General features: G+C 34.9%; 1 protein-coding gene and 2 pseudogenes across 2 annotated transcripts in view; 2 read left to right on the plus strand and 1 right to left on the minus strand.

Moving 5' to 3' along the window:
• The window catches only part of NBEAL1 (neurobeachin like 1), a 179,444-nt gene that overhangs the window by 34,764 nt on the left and 123,351 nt on the right, over positions 1 to 21,329 (plus strand). For both annotated transcript variants that reach the window (XM_036073916.2, XM_078071206.1), the window contains exons 5-9: positions 349 to 476; positions 9,006 to 9,088; positions 14,174 to 14,259; positions 17,487 to 17,793; positions 19,216 to 19,322. In XM_036073916.2, the coding sequence (XP_035929809.2) occupies positions 349 to 476; positions 9,006 to 9,088; positions 14,174 to 14,259; positions 17,487 to 17,793; positions 19,216 to 19,322 (711 nt within the window). The remainder of the gene's footprint in view (positions 1 to 348; positions 477 to 9,005; positions 9,089 to 14,173; positions 14,260 to 17,486; positions 17,794 to 19,215; positions 19,323 to 21,329) is intronic.
• On the minus strand, positions 3,250 to 3,617 carry LOC118523986 (large ribosomal subunit protein eL36 pseudogene; annotated as a pseudogene).
• Positions 9,843 to 10,305, plus strand: LOC118524004 (ADP-ribosylation factor-like protein 2-binding protein pseudogene; annotated as a pseudogene).

Consider the following 21,329-nt stretch of genomic DNA (forward strand, 5'->3'; position numbering starts at 1 on the left):
TTTTATTTTAATTAAAAATTAAAGTGTTTTATAAATGGCTTTTTACAGTGACATACTTTGTCAATTTATATATTATATATATTACATATTATTTATCATCAAATATCCCTCTTATTGAAAACATATTTTTTTTTGCTATCCATTCGAAACTCTTCCTAGGCCATATTAAAATTTGAAGGATTATATTCAGTCCACTGACCCTTTAGACGCAATTGGAACATAGGTTTATTTGAATAAAAATGATTTATTAGATAATTAATGAAACATGTTGTCTTTTAATGATGTAGATATGTTATGCAGTTTAATATTTTTAACTAAATATAATTTTTTGTTTAACTTTACTTTCAGTTAAAAAGCAAAAAAAAAGAGAAGGAATTGGCAGATCAGACATCTATTGAAGAATTTGTGATCCATGCATTGGCGTTTTGTGAAAGTTTGTATGATCCATATCGGAATTGGAGGCATAGAATTTCAGGGTATGTCTTATATACCTTATAATGTTCATTTAAAACCTGAATGTCATAAATATATGTAATTCTTCAATGCAGGTCTTATTCTCTGTAAAAGAAATATGTAAGATGTGTGTAACACCCCTATCTTTATCTCTGACCTCTATCTATCTCTGTTGGAAGTAATGAATTAGTGAAAATTGCCACTTCCAGATAATAAATTTACTCTAAACTTTTATTTTGTAATGCTAATAATCTGATAGGAAAATTTCAAAGCACAGTAACATCAAGTGGAGTGTACATATTTTTCAAGGAAAGTTCTCTTTTTTTAAGCTCATTTCATAGGATGAAAATGATTTTAACAATATTTTGTCTGCTTTTAATTGTGGAGCTTGTGTCAGCTAGGGTCTGGTCAAGAAAACGGTAATCATACCAGGTATTTTAAAAAGATATAATTGAAGGAAATTGTTAAATAGGTATTAGAGAACTCAAAAAGCAAGTAGGGATAGTGATGTAATACAGAGATAGTGACTTCTGGAAGCAGCTACTTCCTTCGGGGTATGGGACAAGAGGAAGAGACTGGAGTTATCAGAGAAGAGGTCCTGCAGCTGGGTCTCAGACCTCTGATGAAAGAGCATTGCTTAGCTGTGCAGGTATCACTGAGCAGCCAGGAGCATAGGCTGGTGCTGGAATTGTCAAAAATAACCTGAAGACAAAGAACCAACTGTGAATGCTACAGTTAAGAACTGTTGGCTGGTAAAAAAAAAATAAGGAATCACTTTCTTTTTACCCTTAGCCTTCAGGCTCCATTTAGTACGTACTGTTGGTGAACCCAACAGTGGAGTACCTGGAAAAAGAGTATAGTTTGCAGAGTGCTTGTCACAGCATGACAAAGCAGATAGAATATAGGATGATGGTTTTGCAGCTTAGTGACAGTAGTGTAATTACCAGTTCAGGGCTCACAGAGAAGAGTTTTGAACTCATATCTTTATTACCTGTGGGCACAGAATAAGAAGAGTTGTATCATCAACTACAGTCAGATTGCTTGTTTAGGTCTCCCAAATCTGCTGTATTTTCAATGTCAAGATTTTTCCATTTTCATTTTTAATTTAACCCAACCTACTTATACCATTGCCACTTCCTGCAGCTTTTCACTGCTAAAATGTTTGATCTTTATAGGCTTTTCAGGTTTTTTAGGGTCTTATACCCTCACTTTGAGTAGCCACCATTAGATGATGGTGAAGAATTGATTAACTGAGAGAACATTTATGTAGACTATATGGTAATACTTTGTATGTTCTGTGTAGTGATATTTTATTGAAATAACACATCCTATAGTAAAAGTAAGAAGTAAAAAGTAGATATAATAGGAACAAGTACTCTAGTTATTAAATATAACAATCCTGTCTACTTATTTATACACTGGCTTTCCTTTATACGTTGAGAGAAGTTGTCTTTATTAGGTTTCTCCATAGAAACAGAACCAGTAAGGTGTGTGTTTGTGTGTGTGTGTGTGTGTGCGTGCGCGCGCGCATGCATAAAACAAGCTTTATTATAAGCAGTTGCCTCATGTGATTTTAGAGGCGGACAAATCCAAATGTGGGATGTCAGGCTTATGACCCAGGAAAGCCAAAGTACAGTTACAGTCTGAAAGCTGGCAGATAGAAAGCCGATGTTCTAGTTCTAGTCCAAATGTAGTCAGGCTGGAGACCCAGAACTGATGATGCAGATGAAGTCCAAAGACAGTCTGCTGGAGAACTCCCCCTTGCTTAGAGAGGCCAATTTTTTTGTTCTATTCAGTCTTTCCACTGATTCATTGAGGCATTTTATATAGGGTAATCTCCTTTATCCATATTTCACCAATTTAAATGTTAATCTCATCCAAAAACACCCTCCCAAGTTGACACATTAAATTAACCATCACATTGCCCTAATAATTTTCTTGACTGTTCATTAATGGAAAGGAACTAATGACCTTCTGAATGCTTCCTTTTCTCCCCTTCCCCACCACAGAAACAATACTGTTTTTCAAAGAAATATTGCAACTTGAACTAGGGTTAAAAGGTACTGTCTGGCAGGAGTCCTGCTTTAAAGAATAGATAAAAATAGTTTGTACTTATTATATCAAAATACCAACCTTAGCAGTACCTAGCTTTTGCTTATAGTGCACTTACATTGTTGGGAATTCATGACTCTGAAATTTTTGTCAAGTAAACAGTTCTTTTACAAACAGTTTACTTAGTATTGAATACTTCCTTTTCAATTGAGCTTTAATATGTCTTTTCCCAGAGAGAAAGTACTTTGAATTTTCCTTGGCAAAGATGGTTTATCAGTCAGGATAAGACAGATGATGTTGCAATAACAAACAAGGGGTTAGAATAACAAAGGTTTATTTCTTGTTCATGCTGTCTGCCATCGTTGGCAGGAAGCCCTCAGTCATGACAGTCACTCAAGATCCTAAGCTGACAGAGGAGCAGGCATCTAAGGCTTTGCTAGTTACCACATGAGAGAAAAGAAAGCTCTGAAATGTCTCACATTAGCAATTTAATGCTCTCGTCTGGTCATGACACATCTTATTTTCATTCAGAACTCATTGGTCAGAATTAGTCCCACATCCCCATCTACCACAGTGAAACCAAGAAGTTCTACTTTGACTAGAAGGGGTAGACAAGGAAATAATTGGCAGACTGCGCTGTCACTACCTTTTGCCTCTGCCTGAGCACTACTCATGACTCTGAAGATTGAAAGAGGCACATAACAGTGTTCCATTTGTAGCCTTTCTACTCATTTATCACTTTGGTTCTCAAATAATCAATGTTCTATTTTTTTTCCCCCCAAAAGGCTTATAATATACAGAGGGGAGGGGTTCCTTCTTGGCTGCTGCTTTCCTCATTGCTGCCAGGACATTGCTTAACTCCTCTTTCCTCTTGGCATGGAGGTGTGTTTCCACATCTTTCTTGATGAACTTGAGGGCACCCTTGTCCTTGGAGACCTTGAGCAGCTCCATGGCATACTGCTCATACGGGGTGAAGCCCCGCACCTCTTGGATCCTGCCGTGCATGAACTTGGTGTGCCTCAGCTTGCTCACATTCTTTGTCACCTTGTGGCCCTTGTTGAGGCCCATGGCCATAGGGTCGTGGAGAGCCATAGCTGCTGCTCCTCCATGGCTCCCTTGGTGGAAGCCGGTGTTCTCTTTTGACACCGATGCTAGAGATTTCTTAAGGAAATTATATCCCTTCCTTTCACTCTTGCTACTTCTCCATGCTCCACCTCAGATCTGTCAGTAATGGCAAATCTAAGATAATGTTTTAAATTTTGAAACAATGACAAATAGTTTTTCTTTATAGACAGCAAGACATATATACAAAGAGGCACATGAGAACAGTCTGAAAATGACAGAGGAGAGGTTTTAAAGGAATCTTAATAAGAACAAAATGAATTTAAAAGTTGGGGGAATGAGAGAAGATATAAAAAAGTAGATCTGACAACAAATTAATACCAATAAAATTGGCAAATGAAAACAAAAAACAAGTTTTGAGAACCAAAAACAGGAAGATATTTAAATGCTATAGTATAGAAAGAGAATTCTACATATATAAAGTGGCAACAGGAAGAGGAACAAAGAGTAGAGGATGAGTGGTGGCATTTCATGAGTGTGTGTAATATACATGCCAGGAATTATGCTGGAAGCTTTCCTATTATCTCTAATAGGCATAACAATTTTGCTGGTAATAGTAAGAACTGCTTCAGAGGTAAACAGTAAAGCAAGGGTTCAGACTTGGGTGTCTTTGACTTTGATAGGGAAATGAAACATACTACAAATAAATCATGGAATTAGGAAACATCTATAGCTCATGGGAGACCTATACAAGGGAGCGATAGCAATAACTTATACCTTATATGTTAATCTAATTCTGAAGTTAAGTGAAAATATGGAATGTATATATTTTCTTACATATTATTTGTTTTTGTTGCTTACCCAAACGACTAAAACAGATTAGAACAAATGTAAGTTAGCATTATTCCAAATACAGAGCCATTTAAAAGTATATTTCTTGGGGCGCCTGGGTGGCTCAGTTGGTTAAGTGTCCAACTCTGGGTTTCAGCTCAGGTCGTGATCTAAGCTGCGATCGATCCCTGTGTTGGGCTCTGTGCTCAGTCTGTGGTGGGGTCTGCTGGAGGATTCTCTCTCTCCCTCCCCCTGCTCGCATGCTGTTGCTCTCTCAAATAAACAAATCTTTAAAAAAAAAATAAAAGTATATTTCTTATTTGATGAAATACATGGATTTTTTTCATATCTCCATATGTAATTTGATATAATGAATAGATTTGATTAATCTATTAGCTCAATTTTAATTCTGTTTATAGCATCTTACATATTTAGAAAGCTTTTCTCAAGTGGAACTAAAATAGATGTAGGGAAAGAATTCTTTCCTGAAAAGGCCTTATCATTCAAGCATTTATTTAAAAATATATTTATTGAGTTTCTACTTTGTACCCAATGTAAGTACAGTAGGAATCATTATCTGCCCAAAGAGGAAAAACAAGTTAGACTAAGTTGTCTAACTGGGGCTCCTGGGGCTCCTTCTGGCCAAATCTAGGACAATGTATATATGAAAATAATTAATTGCCATAAAGAATTATAAACTGGGCCACCTGGGTAGCTCAGTCAGTAGAGCATATGACTCTTGATCTCAGGGTCCTGAGTTTGTGCTCCACACTGGGTGTAGAGTTTACTTTAAAAAAAAAATAGAATTATAAACCATGGGGGGAAAAAGGAATTAATGAGTCCATACTCGTGATAGGTGATAGATAGATAGATAGGTGGGTGGATGGATAGATGGATGGATGGATGGATGGATAGATAGATAGATAGATAAATAGATAAAGGGAAAAGAGAGGACCCTTGCTTATAATAGAAGTCGAAGTGCCAATTAGTAAATGTAGAAGGAGTGTTGGAAGAAAATCAGCATTTTACAGAAATTATAGGAAAGGTATGGATCAGGATGGCTAAATCTAGGGAAAGTTTTGGCAAAGGGCGTATTTTTTGCATGGTTTTAAAATGTTTCCCCACAGATTCTTTATTCATTGCAAAGGAAAAATTAGTAATTATTTTGTATAGTACTGAATAGTACATTGACTAGATGATCAAAATTAGCATCAGTGAGAAGCAGATGGACATCTTTGCCTCCAACTGTGATGCTCTAAGAAGGACACATATTGCTTTTATAGTATTCTACCAAGAATGCATAATCTAAATCTCGTTGTATGGAAACATCAAGCAAACCCAAAATGAAGACTATTTTAATGAATAAAAGGAAGGAGTGTGGGACAACATTCTTTAAGAATATCATAAAGGCTATAGAAATGTTTCAGATTGAGAGAGGGAAAAGAGATATGACAGCTAAATGTAATATCTGGACAGGAAGCTGTACTGAGAGGGGGAGAAAATGCTGTAAAGGATACTAATGGGTCAATTAACAAAATGGGATTATGTATGGTAGATAAATGTTTTATATTAGTGTTAAATGTATTAAAATTTATAATTATGCTGTTATTGTGTAAGACCATATCCCTATTCTTAGCAGGTATTCACTAAAGTATTTAGAAGTAATATGCCAGAATATACATAATTTCCCTTTAAATGTTCTGGAAAATGTTATATGTGTGAATGCATGTATATATAAATATGTGTGCACTGTATAATATGGGGAGAGAGTGAACAAATGATCAAGTGTTTGGGATAAAATTTTAACAATGAACCTGGGTAAGATATATTTGAAGTTCTTTATACAATTTTTATTCTTGCAACTTTTGCAAGAGCTTGACTTTATTTCCAGATTAAAAGTTTACTGGAAATAGTTATGTCCTAGGCATGATGGCAGCACAAAAAAGAAGCACAAAATAATTGACCAAGGGACATGAACTTAGAAAACTAGATGCGAACACATTTTACAGCCCTCAGAAGTTGGTATAGGTATGTATTAGCCTCTGCTAGGTGCCACATGCTTGACCCAAATATCAGATAATAATGCAACAAGGAAGTATGCTGTGATTTAAAAATGGTACAAGACTAACTTCATTTTTAGCTATTCTGTCTTACCCTATTACAAATGTGTAGTGTAAACTACTTATGTTTTAATGTTTGTGTTACATAGAATAGTTTTCACCCCTCTTATTCATGTTAGTATATTAAATTTTACTACAACAATATTGGTAATTTTTAAAAATTTTTTTATTTTATTAAGATTTCATTTATTTATTAGAGCCGAGAGAGAGAGAGAGAGAGAGAACACAGCAGGGAGAGGGAGCAGACCCCTTGCTGAACCAGAGAGCCTCATGTGGGACTCAATCTCAGGACCCTGGGATCATGACCTGAGCCACCCAGGCACCCAGGCATTTTTTTTTTAATCATTTTTTTTTTAAGATTTTATTTATTTGAGAGAGAGGGAGACCACAAGCAGGGGGAGTGGCAGAGGGAAAGGGAGAAGCAGGCTCCCTGGTTGGGGCTTGATCCCAGGACCCCAGGATCATGACCTGGGCCAAAGGCAGATGCTTAACTGACTGAGCCACCCAGGTGCCCCATAATGGGAATTATTTATGTTCATATGTTACATCTAATACATGGCCTTTAGAATAAGTCATTATTCACAAATTGCAGGAGTACATTTTCACTATGTTACTAAAGTGAGAACGCTTATTGTTTGTAGCACAGGATATTTGGATAGGATATATCCAATCTATTGGTTCATACTATAACTTATAATATATGTGCCAAATATAAACAATGTAAATAATCTCATGGAAAAACCTAACTGAAAGCTAAATCGTCCTTTTAAAATTAATTTTTCTACGACATTACTGAATTCTTTTAAAGGCGTGACTGAATTTTTAATTTGAAACTCCAGTAATGTTTGTATTCTCTTAAAGGCATAAAAAATCTCAATACTGGTCTTAATTAAATAGATCCAATAATATTCTAGGATATTATGTTTGAATTTAAAATAAATACACAATATGGTAATTCTTCTGCCTTCTCCACAATGGAAATAGACACAGATTTGGGGGCACCTGGGTGGCTCAGTTGGTTAAGCATATGCCTTCGACTCAGGTCATGATCCTAGGGTCCTGGGATTGAGTCCCGCATCACGCTCTCCACTCAGTGGGGAGCCAGCTTTTCCCTTGCCTGCAGCTCCCCATGCTTTTGCGCATGCACTCTCTCTGTCACATAAATAAATAAAATCTTAAAAAAAAAAAGGAAATAGACACAGATTTGGAAAGCATTGTATTAGCAAATGGTGTCTAATACAATTTCTAGTGAATCTGGCTATTAGATCTGGATCTTAGAACTCTTTATTCTGTCATTACTGAGCAGCTGTGTCTATCTTACTTGACTTATTCTGTGGCCAATTGACTTTTCTTTCTAGCTTTAAATATAAGGAAAATAATTTTAATATCTCAATTATGGTTGTTAAAAAGAAGTCAACTTAATCCATTGCTTTATCAGTAGATCATATTTAGACATACAGAATTTCTTTGTGGCTGTTTTTCAAATATTTTCCTTTTTTGTTGGCTTTATCTAACAATGTTAGGAATTTTTTCAGGACACAAAAAAAGTGTCTGAGTTCTTTGTTTTTTGTTTAATTTTCTGCAGTCAACTGGTCAGATATATCATTTTAACAATAGCTTTTATTCCCCAATCCCCACACTACCATGCCCATTTAGGAGACTCATTTTGTGTTGAATTGAAATGATCTTGGTAAAAGCACATGCTATATGTGTTGGCCTTGCCAAAGTCTGTAGAAATATTTCAGCCATCAAAACTACTGGAATTGTCATTAAAAACAAAAATAATTCCCTGGGCACCTGGTGGCTCAGTCGGTTAAGCATCTGCATTCAGCTCAGGTCATGATCCCAGGGTTCTGGGATCGAGCCCCACATCAGGCTCCCTGAAACAGGGAGCCTGCTTCTCCCTCTCCCTCTGCCCTTCTCCCCCAACTTGTGCTCGCTTGCTCTCTCTTTCTGTCAAATAAAAAATAAAATCCTTAAAAAAAAAAAAAAACCCAGCGCATACTAGATCTACATTAATTTAAAATGGAGGAAGGCAGTGGAATGGATTCTTTGTGTCCAGATAAAATTTCAGAAAGTGGCAAAGAGTGGCCTGATTTCTGATGAATTTCATTTGCCCTGTAGTAATAAGGTACAGCCTTAGGTGTCAAATTAGCAGTACTGCTGAACAAATAATCTTACAGATTGGAAATTTTAAATGCCTAGTTCCTTTTTTCTGTTTCTAGTTCTTTGGAGACTTAACCTGGCTGCTATGTTTCACCATTAAGCATTTAAATTTTTTTTGCTTAATTCAAAAGAAGAAATCCTTTGATTGGTGAGCATTTAAATTATAGGTTAGACTTCCTTTTCAAGATTATATCAATCCTAGAGATGTATTGTTCAATATATAAATAAAAAGTAATATATTAAATTTATAGTTGTTTCTATAATTATGCCATCTCTACTCACCATTGTTATAATTTGGTATTAACTTCTTTTTAATGATAGACGAATCCTTAGTACTGTGGAAAAGAGCAGACAGAAATATAAACCAGCTTCTCTCACAGTGGAGTTTGTCCCTTTCTTTTATCGTAAGTATCGATCCTAATTTCTCTTTGATTTTGATGTTACTCTGATTATTCTTTATTTTTATATTCTTATTCTGATTCTGCTTGCTTCAGCTTTCTGTATTTGTAAGATAAAGATTGTAAGAACCTATCACTGGAGTACTTGATTGATATTTTACTATGATTAGTGTTCTCTAATTTTCTGTTCTGAAGGTGGTTTTTTTTGTTTTTTTAAAATTTTATTTTATTATGTTAATCACCATACATTACATCATTAGTTTTTGATGTAGTGTTCCATGATTCATTGTTTGCGTATAACACCCAGTGCTCCATGCAGTACGTGCCCTCTTTAATACCCATCACCAGGCTAACCCATCCCCCCACCCCCCTCCCCTCTAGAACCCTCAGTTTGTTTCTCAGAGTCCATAGTCTCTCATGGTTCGTCTCGGAGGGGGAGATGAAAGTGTTTTTATTTTGAGAAGAGCTTAATATTGTAATGACTGTATTATAGACCTTCTGAATTTTTACTGAAATAAACTTAAGAGGGGCATGGGGGCCCAGCTGGTGCATGCCCACAGCCTGGGAGCCTGAGGCCAGGGCCTCCTGCCCAGGAGCTACCTAGCTGGGCTGTGAGCTGGTGGTGGGCTCGGGGATGAGGCCTCCCTTTTGCCAGTTGGGGCTCTGTAGAGCCGAGTGCAGCTTTGGCCCAGGCCGCATCTGCAGTAGGGGGCTGACAGGCCCACTCACCCCACAGGTGGATGGCATAGGGGCAATAGTGATGGACACCCTAGAGGAAGAGAGCTTTGCATTGTCCTTCTCTTCTACCTCTGATACAGAATTTGATGCTGTGGTTGGATTTTATTATCATGGATGAAGAGTTCCAGTTATTAAAGAAAATTTATGGAGGAGTTTGAAGACATGGGAGATAATAAACGCACCTACACACCTATTTGTAATGAGTATATTTCTTTGGTAGAAAAGTATATTGAAGAACGCTAGAGCAGATTCCTGGATTTAACATGGTGACTTGCACAGCATCTTTACAGCACTGTAAAGAGAAAGTAGCTGGTGACATATTGGACATGCTGTTCATGTTTACAGCTTTTCTGGCTTTTAAAGAAGTGTTTCTGGGCTACAGAGCAGAAAAAGAAGGCTGGGGACTGGATTTAAGCAGCAGTTTAGTGGTGACTTAGTTGTGCAACTCATCTTTATCAGCTTCCCAGACCGATCTGAGGCCCTAGGGCCCACCTCTGGGCGGTGAGATCTTTCTGGGCGTGCTAGCCCATTAGACTGGGGGAGGCTAAAGCTAATGTGACAGAAGAATACATCTTGGGAAGAGTGACTCTGTTTTGCAACTGTTCATTAATGTTAAGTATAGTTGGGTTGAAAAGAAAATTACCTGACCCTCCTGGGACCTGTTTCTCTTGAAACACCTTCTTGTATTTAGTGGCCCTGGTACTCCTCCCCATAGTAGACACCTTTCTCAGGGGCTTTTGGGTCGGGAATTGCTGTACTCTGTGAGTCAGGCTCTTCTAGAGCAATCCCAAGGCCAGCATTCCACCTGGGGGCCTCTTCCCCAGCATACATGTTGGTGTGTTGGTGTTTGAAAAACTCACCATCACCAACCCTCTTTGGCCCAACAGGCTTTGCATGTCCCAACCGGCATTTTGTACACTCAGGTTTTCATATGCATCAAAATTTCAGTCCTGCAGCCTCATTGGGGTTTTTGACTGGGAGTATTTATCCAGGGTGTTAAGCCAGCTGATCATCCTGAAATTTCTGAAGCTCCTACTGTAACAGTTAGTCTTGGCTGTAGGAATCAACTGAGAGAGGTGTTCTTTACCCAGACGCTTCATGTGAATATCAGTTTCTAGTCTTATATTTGCAATCCTTGAATCACTATCTTCTGCTGGTCCTGATGTAGTTCCACTGTTTCTTGAACTCCTTCTAAGCATTTTTGAAAAAATATTTTTATAGATGAATACTCAGGCTAACCTAGTGGATGTAATCTTGGAACTTCCATGATTACCCATTTAAAGACCATATTAATATACGCTGTGTGCTTTTTAGTTATTAGTACTATGAAAGCAAAAATGCTTTCTGCCTTGGTGTTTCTATTTTCATGAACACCAATAAATGTATACTTATGCTGGAGGTAAGTTAAAAGGTATCCTTTTCTTACAGCATGTTAAGTGTTTGTGTAGGTTTGCTAAAAAAACCCTTTCTGTATAAATCGGTTCATTAGGTTTTCTGTTGAGGTAAGGAGTTCCTTCTTCCTGTTACAGGTGTAACCAGCTCAGTATGAGTTTGCTTTGATTTAGTAGTGTTTGAAAGAACATTACTGACCAGAAAAGATGATGTCACATCTCTAGAAAGAAGAAAAAACATAGCTGTTGAATTCCTAGTGTGTTCTGTTTCTTTCCCTAGCCATATATATATAGGTGTGTGTGTGTGTGTGTGTATATAAATTTATTACTTACTTTTAAGGTTTAAAAATACACACATGTTTAAATATAAGGTTTAAATATACACACACGTGTATATGTATATATACACACATATATGTATATATGTATATAAATTTATTGCTTATTTTTAAACCTTTTTAAAGTAAAAATTCTGTACTGAATTTTCACTTGGCTGTTCTGGTTTTAAAGGATGAGTTATAGGTTATGTGTTTTTTAATGTGTTTTCACTTATTAAATACTTCTGTGAGTTAGAAAAAACTTACAAGAGAGTTGGCTACTATAGGTGTGACCTATGTGGAATTAGTTTTCTTTCTTAAAAAATGGTTGTGCCATAGTTCAAGAATGTAGAAAATATTGCTGAATATATACAAGGAATACCTTGTGTTTCCTACTCACATTGTCAGATCTTGCCATAACATTTTACCATATTGGCTTTCATTCTCTTTCCTTTTTTCCTAAGAATTAAAACAAGACAAATGGTCTGTTGTTTGAGTGCTTGGTGAAGATGATTGCAGCGCCCACTCTGTTTGACCAGCAGTAGCGATACTGGCTTCAGCTGCATAATCAAACTAGGCTGATTTCTGGATTCTCTTTTTTTTTTTTTTTGTTCCACATATCTGCCCTTATGATATTGATTATTGTGACTTTATGCTAAGTCTTGAAATCATTAAGTCCTCCAACTTTGTTTTTCTTCAGAAATTTTTTGGCTATTCTGGATCCTTTACATTTTTATATGCATTTTAGAAGGCAGTTTTTAAATATTTTTACAAAGGCACTTGCTGATATATTTGTTTGGGATTGTATTGAATCTAGGAACCATTTTAGGAGAATTGGTATCTTAAGAATACTGAGACTTCCAATGCATGAATCTGATAAACTCATTATTTGTTACTTATTCAGTCAGTATTTTGTAGTTGGCAGAATATAGATTGTGCACATATTTTGGTAGTTTATCCCAAAGAAGTTATCACAAGTACTTGTAAATGTGAAGTCTTTAAAATAAACTATTGTAGATTTTTAAAAAATCCTATCTTTGATAATGACATTTCCCTTTTCACCCATGGTAATATTCCTTGCCTTACCTTGATAATATTCTTGCCTGCTTTTGTCAGATACTAATATAGCCACTCCAGCATTCTTATGGTTAGAGTTTACGTGGTATATCTTTTTATATCCTTTATATGTTTTCTGTGTGTCTCCTGTGGCTGATCAGAACTCTGTCTTCTTGCAGCTCTGTGTAAAATATGACAGTTACTCAGCTTAAAACTTCTTGGTAGGTTTTTGCCTGTCTTGTGGGATTTCACAGTATCATGTAAGAATTGATACTTTGACTCAAAGTGAGCCCTACTAATATTTCTGGAGTGCTTCTTCTATTCCTGTACTGCTTCACAAATTTCAGTTGCCTAGGCCTCCCCAAAGGTTTTACCTGTCTCCTAACTTAACAAACAGCCATCTTCTTTTAGGGTTCCCCTTTTCTGTGCAGTTGTTCAGAACATGTCCACAGCAGGAAGCTGAGATAATCGTTGAGCTCACTTTGTTTCTCTTGAGAGAAGGAAAATTTCTAGAGTGCATAAATTTCTACCTATTTTGTCTAATTTTCTAGTTATTTCTAGCAGGAAGCCATGTATAGTGACAATTATTCCAACAAAGCTGGAATCATTTAATTTTTTAAGTGTAGATTTCTATCAATACATTTATCTCAAAGCTGTTTCTTTTTGGTAATGTTTATTATGTATAAAATTGGAAATCTGTTATTATACCTTCTCTATGTATGTAAAGATATATGCAAAAAATACTCATTACTGGGTTATTAGACTGTCAAAATGAAAAGGAAAATCATAAAAGTTTATCAGTAGAGAACTGGTTAAGTAAATTAAGGTATATCATTGTAGTGGTCCTAAAAATGAATAAGGAAAATGTTTATGTTAAGATGTAATGATACCCAGTATATATTAATGTTAAAAAAAAAAAAACACGACGCAGTGGTATATGTATAGGTTTTTTTTTTTTTTTAAGGTGTGGGGAGCTTGGTAGATTGAGGAATAGGTTTGAGGGAGACTGACTTTTCCTTGTCACAGTTCTTTTATGCTGTTTTAATTATTTGTCATGTGCATGTATAACCTTTTGAAAACAATGAAATACTTTATAATATTAAAAGAAAGGTTATTATTGGTACCAGAATTTTGGAATGTTTGCCCTGAAGTAAACCCAGGAAATCTTTTTGTCCAACTCTTCCAATTTTATAATTGACTAATTATAGTCAATTATACTAATAAGAGGGAGTAGTAGTAGTAAAAAAACACATCTAATTTTATGTCAGATTTCAGTTAGCTTCTAGCATTGTCACTTAGCAGCTCTATAACTTTAGATAAGACATTTCATTTGCTCATTTATAAATGAGGGCAAAATATTCTCATATGGAGTATTATGAGAATTAAATGAGATAACATAAATAAATTATCTAAAATACTACCTGATAGATGGTTTCTCTTTTCCTTTACTATGAAAAAATGCATATCAGCCTTGCCTTTTAACAAACTTTAGCCTTTTAATAGTTTTTAATGTTTCAGTGTCAGACATTCCTTAGAGATAAATCATACTGTGAAAGAGAAATCTTATTTGTTTATTTGTGTATTCACAGAGTGTTTTCAGGAAAGTGAACATCTCAAGGAAAGTCTTAAGTGTTGCTTATTGCATCTCTTTGGAGCCATTGTAGCCGGTGGGCAGGTGAGGAAAGTGTTGAAAGTTAATATTTAAAACAATAGTTAACAGTGCAAAAAGTTTTCTGTGGATTATTTAATCTATTCTTTGTTCTTTTATAATTTCATGAACCATACAGATATTTTTCTGAGTTTATATCTTGTTTAAAACTAATCTTTTAAAACTTCTTTAAAAACCTAAGTAATAATATTAGCACTAACAATAAAATTACTGCCTAAATAACCATATTTAACAATTTAAGTTCTTAGTTGTGTTGACTTTCAACTGCTAGTTCTTACTTTAGAATATAAAGTCAGCCCTTGTTAGTCCACATGATGAAATCAAACTCAAAATTAAATATATATGAATTAAACACTCTTCTGTCTACTTAATTTCTAAATGCATATATACAAGGTTTATATGCATTTTTTTTCAACAAACCCAACTAGCTTTTTATTACTCAAAAGAAAGAAATCCTAGTAATCCTTATTTCTTTATTTTTGAAGGTGAGCATCTTGAAAGTTTTCTGTGGTAAACTTTGAGTATAACTACTAGTTGAAAACAGGATTATAGTTCAGAAAGAACATCCTATATGTTTTCTTTAAGCACACAGTTTAGATCAGAAGTTTCTAACACTTTTTGTGCTGCCTGTGCTGTTGACAATCTGTAAAGCCCCTAGTTGGAATATTTCAAATGCATAAAATTAAATACAGAAGATCGCTAAGGAAACTAATTATGCTAAAATGCAGTTACTAAAATATTAAGATAAATTTGTAACAGTAATGTGTTTTTATAACACTAAAGAGATATAGCAGCAAGTCTAGTAATAAATGTAATTTCAAAAAAAAGATAAACATGATTTTCAAGACATTGCAACAACTAGAATATATGAAAATATATAGGATTTCTTTTGGTAACAAAGTTACAGATATTGCTAATAATACTATTTGGGTTTCCTAGTGGGCTACCTTGCCTTTCGTCTTCACTCTAGTAGAAGAGTCTGTTTTTTTGTGAGGGTGATAATGACTAGAATCTTATTTTTCAGTTTGTTTGCTTTGCCACCTTCCTGTATTAGCTGATATTCTTCTTTTGCATCAGTATCTACCCATTTCTGTCATTTCTCTGCTACTAAAAGTAAGAATAAGTATACATGAATAAAATTGGAAATGACATTGTTTTTGACTAGTGGAGAAGCTGGTTGGATCCCATTACCATTTTGAACACAGAGACTTGTTTTTGTTAGTGCCCAGGGGTGATGAAGCCCTGAGAGACCTCCAAAAATTAAAACTCACATAGAAATCAAGTAGCTACTAGAAGGCCAATTCATTATTTTATGTACTAAAAATACTCAAAATCCTTATAATCAGGTTGTAGCTGTAGTTATAGGTGTTTTGAGGTCAGAAGTTTATTGAATATAGAGTAAATACAAAGATATTTAGATGAATTGAATATCTAAAGGTGTAAGAATGGCCTTGTTATAAACAGAAAAATTGAAGTCCCGTGACTGGTCTCCCTTCTCCAAGCATCGTGCCTGGGCTTCCCATTGGCATATTTGTTGTTTTGTGTTATGTTAAGAGGATAGGCTTTGGAGACAGACTGACATAGGTTTGAATCCCATGTCCATCTCTAACTAGTTGTGTGACCTTGGATAAACTATTTACATGTGTTTTAGCTTCTTTATTTACATGTGTTTAAGTTTCTTTATTTATAATATGGAAACTAACAATTACAAGATAGTCATAAGGACCAAATGACACATAATATATGTAAAGTGCTTATAAGAACTAAGTAAGTCATAGGTCTATCACTTAGATGTGTGATTCCCATAATTAGCAGTAAATACTAAAATTGTAACAGCTTAAGTTAGAAGTTTACTTTTTTTTCCTCATTAAAAAAAAATAGCAGTAAGCAGTCCAGAGTTAATCTGGTGGCTCTAGGATCTTCAAGGATCCAGGTTCCTTCTGAATGTCATATTTGTTATTATTTCTTTTGTGACATGATTAGCTTCTAGAGTTCTGGCCATTTGCATTTGTATTTTGGGCACAAAAATGGAGGGGAGATGAGGAGGGAGACAAATGGCACATGCCAACTATCTTTAAAGGAGATACTGAAAAGCTGACACTCATCTTTTTTTATCTCATTTGCCAAACTCCATGAGATAACTGCAAAAAAGGAAAATACGTCCAGATAAAAAATTTGATAAAACGTGCTTCCTCAGCCTCCTTGGCAACAAGGGGGGTTAGGAAATGTAATCTTTATTTCTGGTAGCCACATGTCCAGTAAAACATCAGGGCTTCTTTTTATAAGGAAGTGGAGGAAAATGGATGTTGGGTGTTCTATTGGCAGTTTCTCCCATTGTAGCACTTGTTATTGATATTATTTATTATATTGATAATAACAAGCTCTAATGGCCTAAAGTGCTGTTACTTTCAGATGATTTTGCATAATTATGTTTAGATTCATTATATATCAGTTTAACAGTTTTAGGCAATAGGTATTATTTACAAGTTTAATGGATCACTTCGAATAGCTACCAATTATTTAGAATTTCAGAAATATGTTTGTAGAAGCAGAGTCAAGCCAGTCCTCTAATATATCTATATCATTTGGGATGGATTTGCTATAACCAACACAAAACCCTAGAGAAGCTTAACCAAATTGAGGGTTTTGTTTTGTTTTGTTTTTATGTTTGCATAAGAAAACCAGATGTAGGCAGTTCTGGGCTGGTATAGCAGCTCCATGGTATCCTTAAGGACTAAGTCCTTTCCACATTTCTGTTCTGCTGTCTTTATTATAATTCTTGGGTTTTGTTTCTTCATGATTTAAAGGTGGCTTCAAGCATTGTATCTGTATTCCAGGCAGGAAAAAGATGAAAAGGCCAAGAGCAAAGGGTTCTTCTGTTTTTATTTGTAAAGTTATATTTACTTCATAGTCTACTGGCATATATTCTTGACCAGAACTTTGTCATATGGCTACCCCTAGCTGCAAAGGAGGGTGGTAAACAAGTTTTCTATGTGGGCAGATTGCTTTCTGAATAAAAATGAAAATCTAGTAATCTAGCACATTACTTACTTACAGATTTTAAGACTTAATATGCATAAAACACTAGCAATGTCTGTCAAAGTATGTGCTTAAAATTTTTTATGTTGATTTATTAAAAGAAAAAGTCTGCAGATTTATTCAACTTTATTTTTGCAAACATACAGAATTTCAGTTAGATTTGGGTTTCATTTTTATTATCTCTCATGTTTCAGAGGAATGCTTTGCAAGCAATTTCTCCAGCCACCATGGAAGTTCTTATGAGAGTTTTGGCAGATTGTGATTCCTGGGAGGATGGAAATCCTGAAGAAGTGGGTAGGAAGGTAGAACTTACTCTGAAGTGCCTTACAGAAGTAGTACATATCCTTCTCACTAGCAGCTCTGATCAGCGTCAGGTGGAAACCAGCACTATTTTGGAGAACTATTTTAAATTGCTAAATTCAGATCATTCGGCTTTACCTAATCAAAGGAGGTCCAGACAGTGGGAAAGCCGGTTCATAGCTCTGCAGATCAAAATGTTGGGTAAGTATTACATAAAGTTTATTATACTCTGTTTTCTCTGAGTCTGTTTTTTAAGACTCATTTGAAATTCAAGGCTATCATATAGAAGTATTGATTGTTTAGTTCAGCTATTGTGTGACTTTAGATTTTGACTTCAGAATAATTAATATGGAATCAATTTGTTTACAGCATCTTTGCTTTAACAGTGACAAAATTGAGCCTCTGTTGTTTTTTGAAAGTGTAATCCATTAAAAGCATCAGTGTTAAAAAGAAAGTCAGCTATTATTTTCAAATTCTAGGAAAAGTAAGTTTTCAGCAGGTGTCATTTGCATTGTCTAACCCATGGCAAGAGTCACATATGACAATTTTATATGTCCTTCTGTAAATCTCTATAGATGTCACTTTAACATCTATCCTTTCTCTAGAGGACCTCTGTTTTATTTTGTTTTTTTCGTTTCTCTTGCCCTCTCTTTGTGTTTGTTGGTTTGTGTCATTGTTTGCTTGTGTATCTCTGTTTTTCTCTGTAAGCTCTTTCATCAGTATATGTGATTTCTTATTGTATTCCCCTGTTAGATTGATAGTACAAATATTATTAATTGAGAGTTTCTTTTTATAGAAATAAAATATTTTCATTACAGCTGTACTAGGAAATTTGGATAAGTAAAAAGTTTTTTATATCTTACCACCCAGACATAACCAACATTAATGGTTTATTATACAGCTCTAGAGACTTAAAAACATGGTTGTGTAAGGGTGTGTGTGGTGTCTAATTTAAAAATATTGGACACCAGAATCTTGGTGAAACTTGATCCCTTACAATGCACAAGAGACTTTGTTTCTGTAGGAAAATAAGATTCATTTTGTCTAGTTTCTGTTCTTTTATGTTTTATAATTGTTATAAATTATAACTTTATAAGAAAGTTTGAGTCTATATTGAATGGACTTCTTATTTGTTAAGAACTGTTGTATTACTTATGCTGATTATCCCTTGATTTCTGAATGAGGATATCTGTTCAGTAGGAAACAAGAGCAGACCTCATCATAAATGGATTGATTTCCTAAGTCTCATTTTCTTAATGGCTACATGCTAATTCTGTTGCAAAACATAACCAGGTGTTACTTATTAATAGCAAGTTGGAAACCTCAGTTAGTTATACTTGAGCATTATAATGGAAGAATAACTACGTAAATCTCTGGGAAATATATATCACTCTTATGTATAAAAATTTAAATATTTTTAATAATAAATTATAAAAATATTCATTTTTCTTAACAAGTAATAAGTACAGTTTTTTTTCCACCCTCCATCCCTATTTCTTCCTAATTCATTTACATCTGTTTGTCAGCTGAAAAGCCTAAATTAAAAATATAGCCAAAGTAAATGTTTCTGTGATCCCAAATTTTCCACTTTATAAATGGATGATTTTGTTTTTATTTTCCTAGATACCATCACAGCCATGTTAGACTGCACTGATAGGCCTGTTCTTCAGGCCATTTTTCTTAACAGTAATTGCTTTGAACATCTCATACGACTGTTACAGAATTGCAAGGTATTTTTCTATTACTATTGTCTTTGATTTTAGAAAGCTCTTATTTTGTTTATGCTTTGATTCAAATTTAAACATATTATTACTGATGTTCTTTTTTATTATGGTAAAATACACATAAAATTTACCATCTTAACCATTTTTAAGGGTATAATTCAGTGGTATTAAATACATTCACATTGTTGTGCAACTATCATCACCATCCATTCTCCATAACCCTTTACATCTTATAGAACTGAAACTCTATACCCATTAAACAATTCCACATTCTACTCTCCCTCCAACCTCTGGCAACCGCCATTCTACTTTCTGTCTCTATGATTTTTGATTACTCTAAGTACCTCATGTAAGTAGAGTCATATAGTATTTGTCGTTTTGTGACTGGCTTATTTCACTTAGCATAATGTCCTCAAGATTCATCCCTGTTGTAGCATATTGCAGAATTTTCTTCCTTTTTTTAGGCTGAATAATATTCCATTGTCTGTACATGCCACATTATGTTTACCTCTTCATGTGTTGATGGACTCTTGTTATGATTCTACCTTTTGGCTGTCATGGATAAAGCTGCTATGAACCTGAATATACCCATATCTCTTTGAGTCCCTGCTTTTGTTCTTTTGAATATATTCCAGAAGTGAGATTGCTGGATCATATAGTAATTAAATTTTTAATATTTTGAGGAACCACCTTACTGTTTTCCACAGTGGCTGTGCCATTTGACGTTCCTGCCAACAATACATAAGGGTTCTGATTTTTTCATATTCTCCTTGACAGTTATTTTCTTCTTTTTGATAACAGCTAATGCTAATGGGTGTGAAATGGCATCTCATTGTGATTTTGATTTGCCCTTAATGATTAGTGAGACTGAGCATCTTTTCATACGCTTATTGGCTATTTGTATATGTTCTTTGGAGAAATGTCTATGCAGGTTCTTTGTGCATTTTTTAATTGGGTTGTGTATTTTTTGTTGTTGAGTTTTAAAGTCTTTTGTTGTGCATTGTTAAAATTTGGTGTATTTGATGCATATAATTTTGTGCTTTTGTTTCATGTAAGATGATTTTGTTTGCATTTTCCTGTGTTATGATTTTAATATCTACATAATATTAAGTGGATGTACCATAATTTACCTAACTATTCCCTATGGCAAATACTCAACTTATTTCCATAACTCCTTCAAGTTCATAGACTAGAATTCTATTTCTAGTAGAATTCCTAGGTCAAAGGGCATAACATGCTTTTTTAAAACTAGGGAACATTGTATAAAAACAATTTGTAAATTGGGGAATATAGAAAAGTAGGAAAATAGAAATAATGTTCTTGATATATACTGCCAATTTGCTATTATTTTTCTTTTTTACTAGTTTACATTTGTAGCAGATCTGTGAGTACCTAATAACTAATATCTGATTATTATATTTTCATAAATTTCAAGATGGTATCAGAAATTTTTTAGAATGCTTCTTGAAAAGCCTTTGAAAATGGAACTACTTCAAAGAGCTTTTACTTTTTTTTAAAGTTTTTTTGTTGTTTTTTTTTTAAGATTTTATTTATTTATTTGACAGAGAGAGAGAACAAGTAGGCAGAGAGGCAGGCAGAGGGAGAGGGAGAAGCAGGCTCCCCGCTGAGCAGGGAGCCCGAAGCGGGGCTCGATGCGGGGCTCGATGCGGGGCTCGATCCCGGGGCTCAATCCCGGGACTCGATCCCGGGAGTCCGGGATCACGACCTGAGCCGAAGGCAGCCGCTTAACAGACTGAGCCACCCAGGTGCCCCGAGCTTTTACTTTTCTATTTGAGGTATTCCTTTCATGGAATCTGTGCTGAAAAATGCTAGGGTTTCATTCTGATTTTGTGAGGATATCCCAAAAAGGAGGATTTTAATATCAGCTCCTCGAATTTTTTCACACTGTTAGGAGAGATATCCATGAAAGCATTTTTGTCACTATGTTGCTTAGCTTATAAGATTAAAGAAAGATTAAAGAAATGGTATTAAAAAAATAAGGAATATATTGAT

The sequence above is a fragment of the Halichoerus grypus genome, chromosome 4 (genome assembly GCF_964656455.1).
Source record: "Halichoerus grypus chromosome 4, mHalGry1.hap1.1, whole genome shotgun sequence".
Lineage (NCBI taxonomy): Eukaryota > Metazoa > Chordata > Mammalia > Carnivora > Phocidae > Halichoerus > Halichoerus grypus.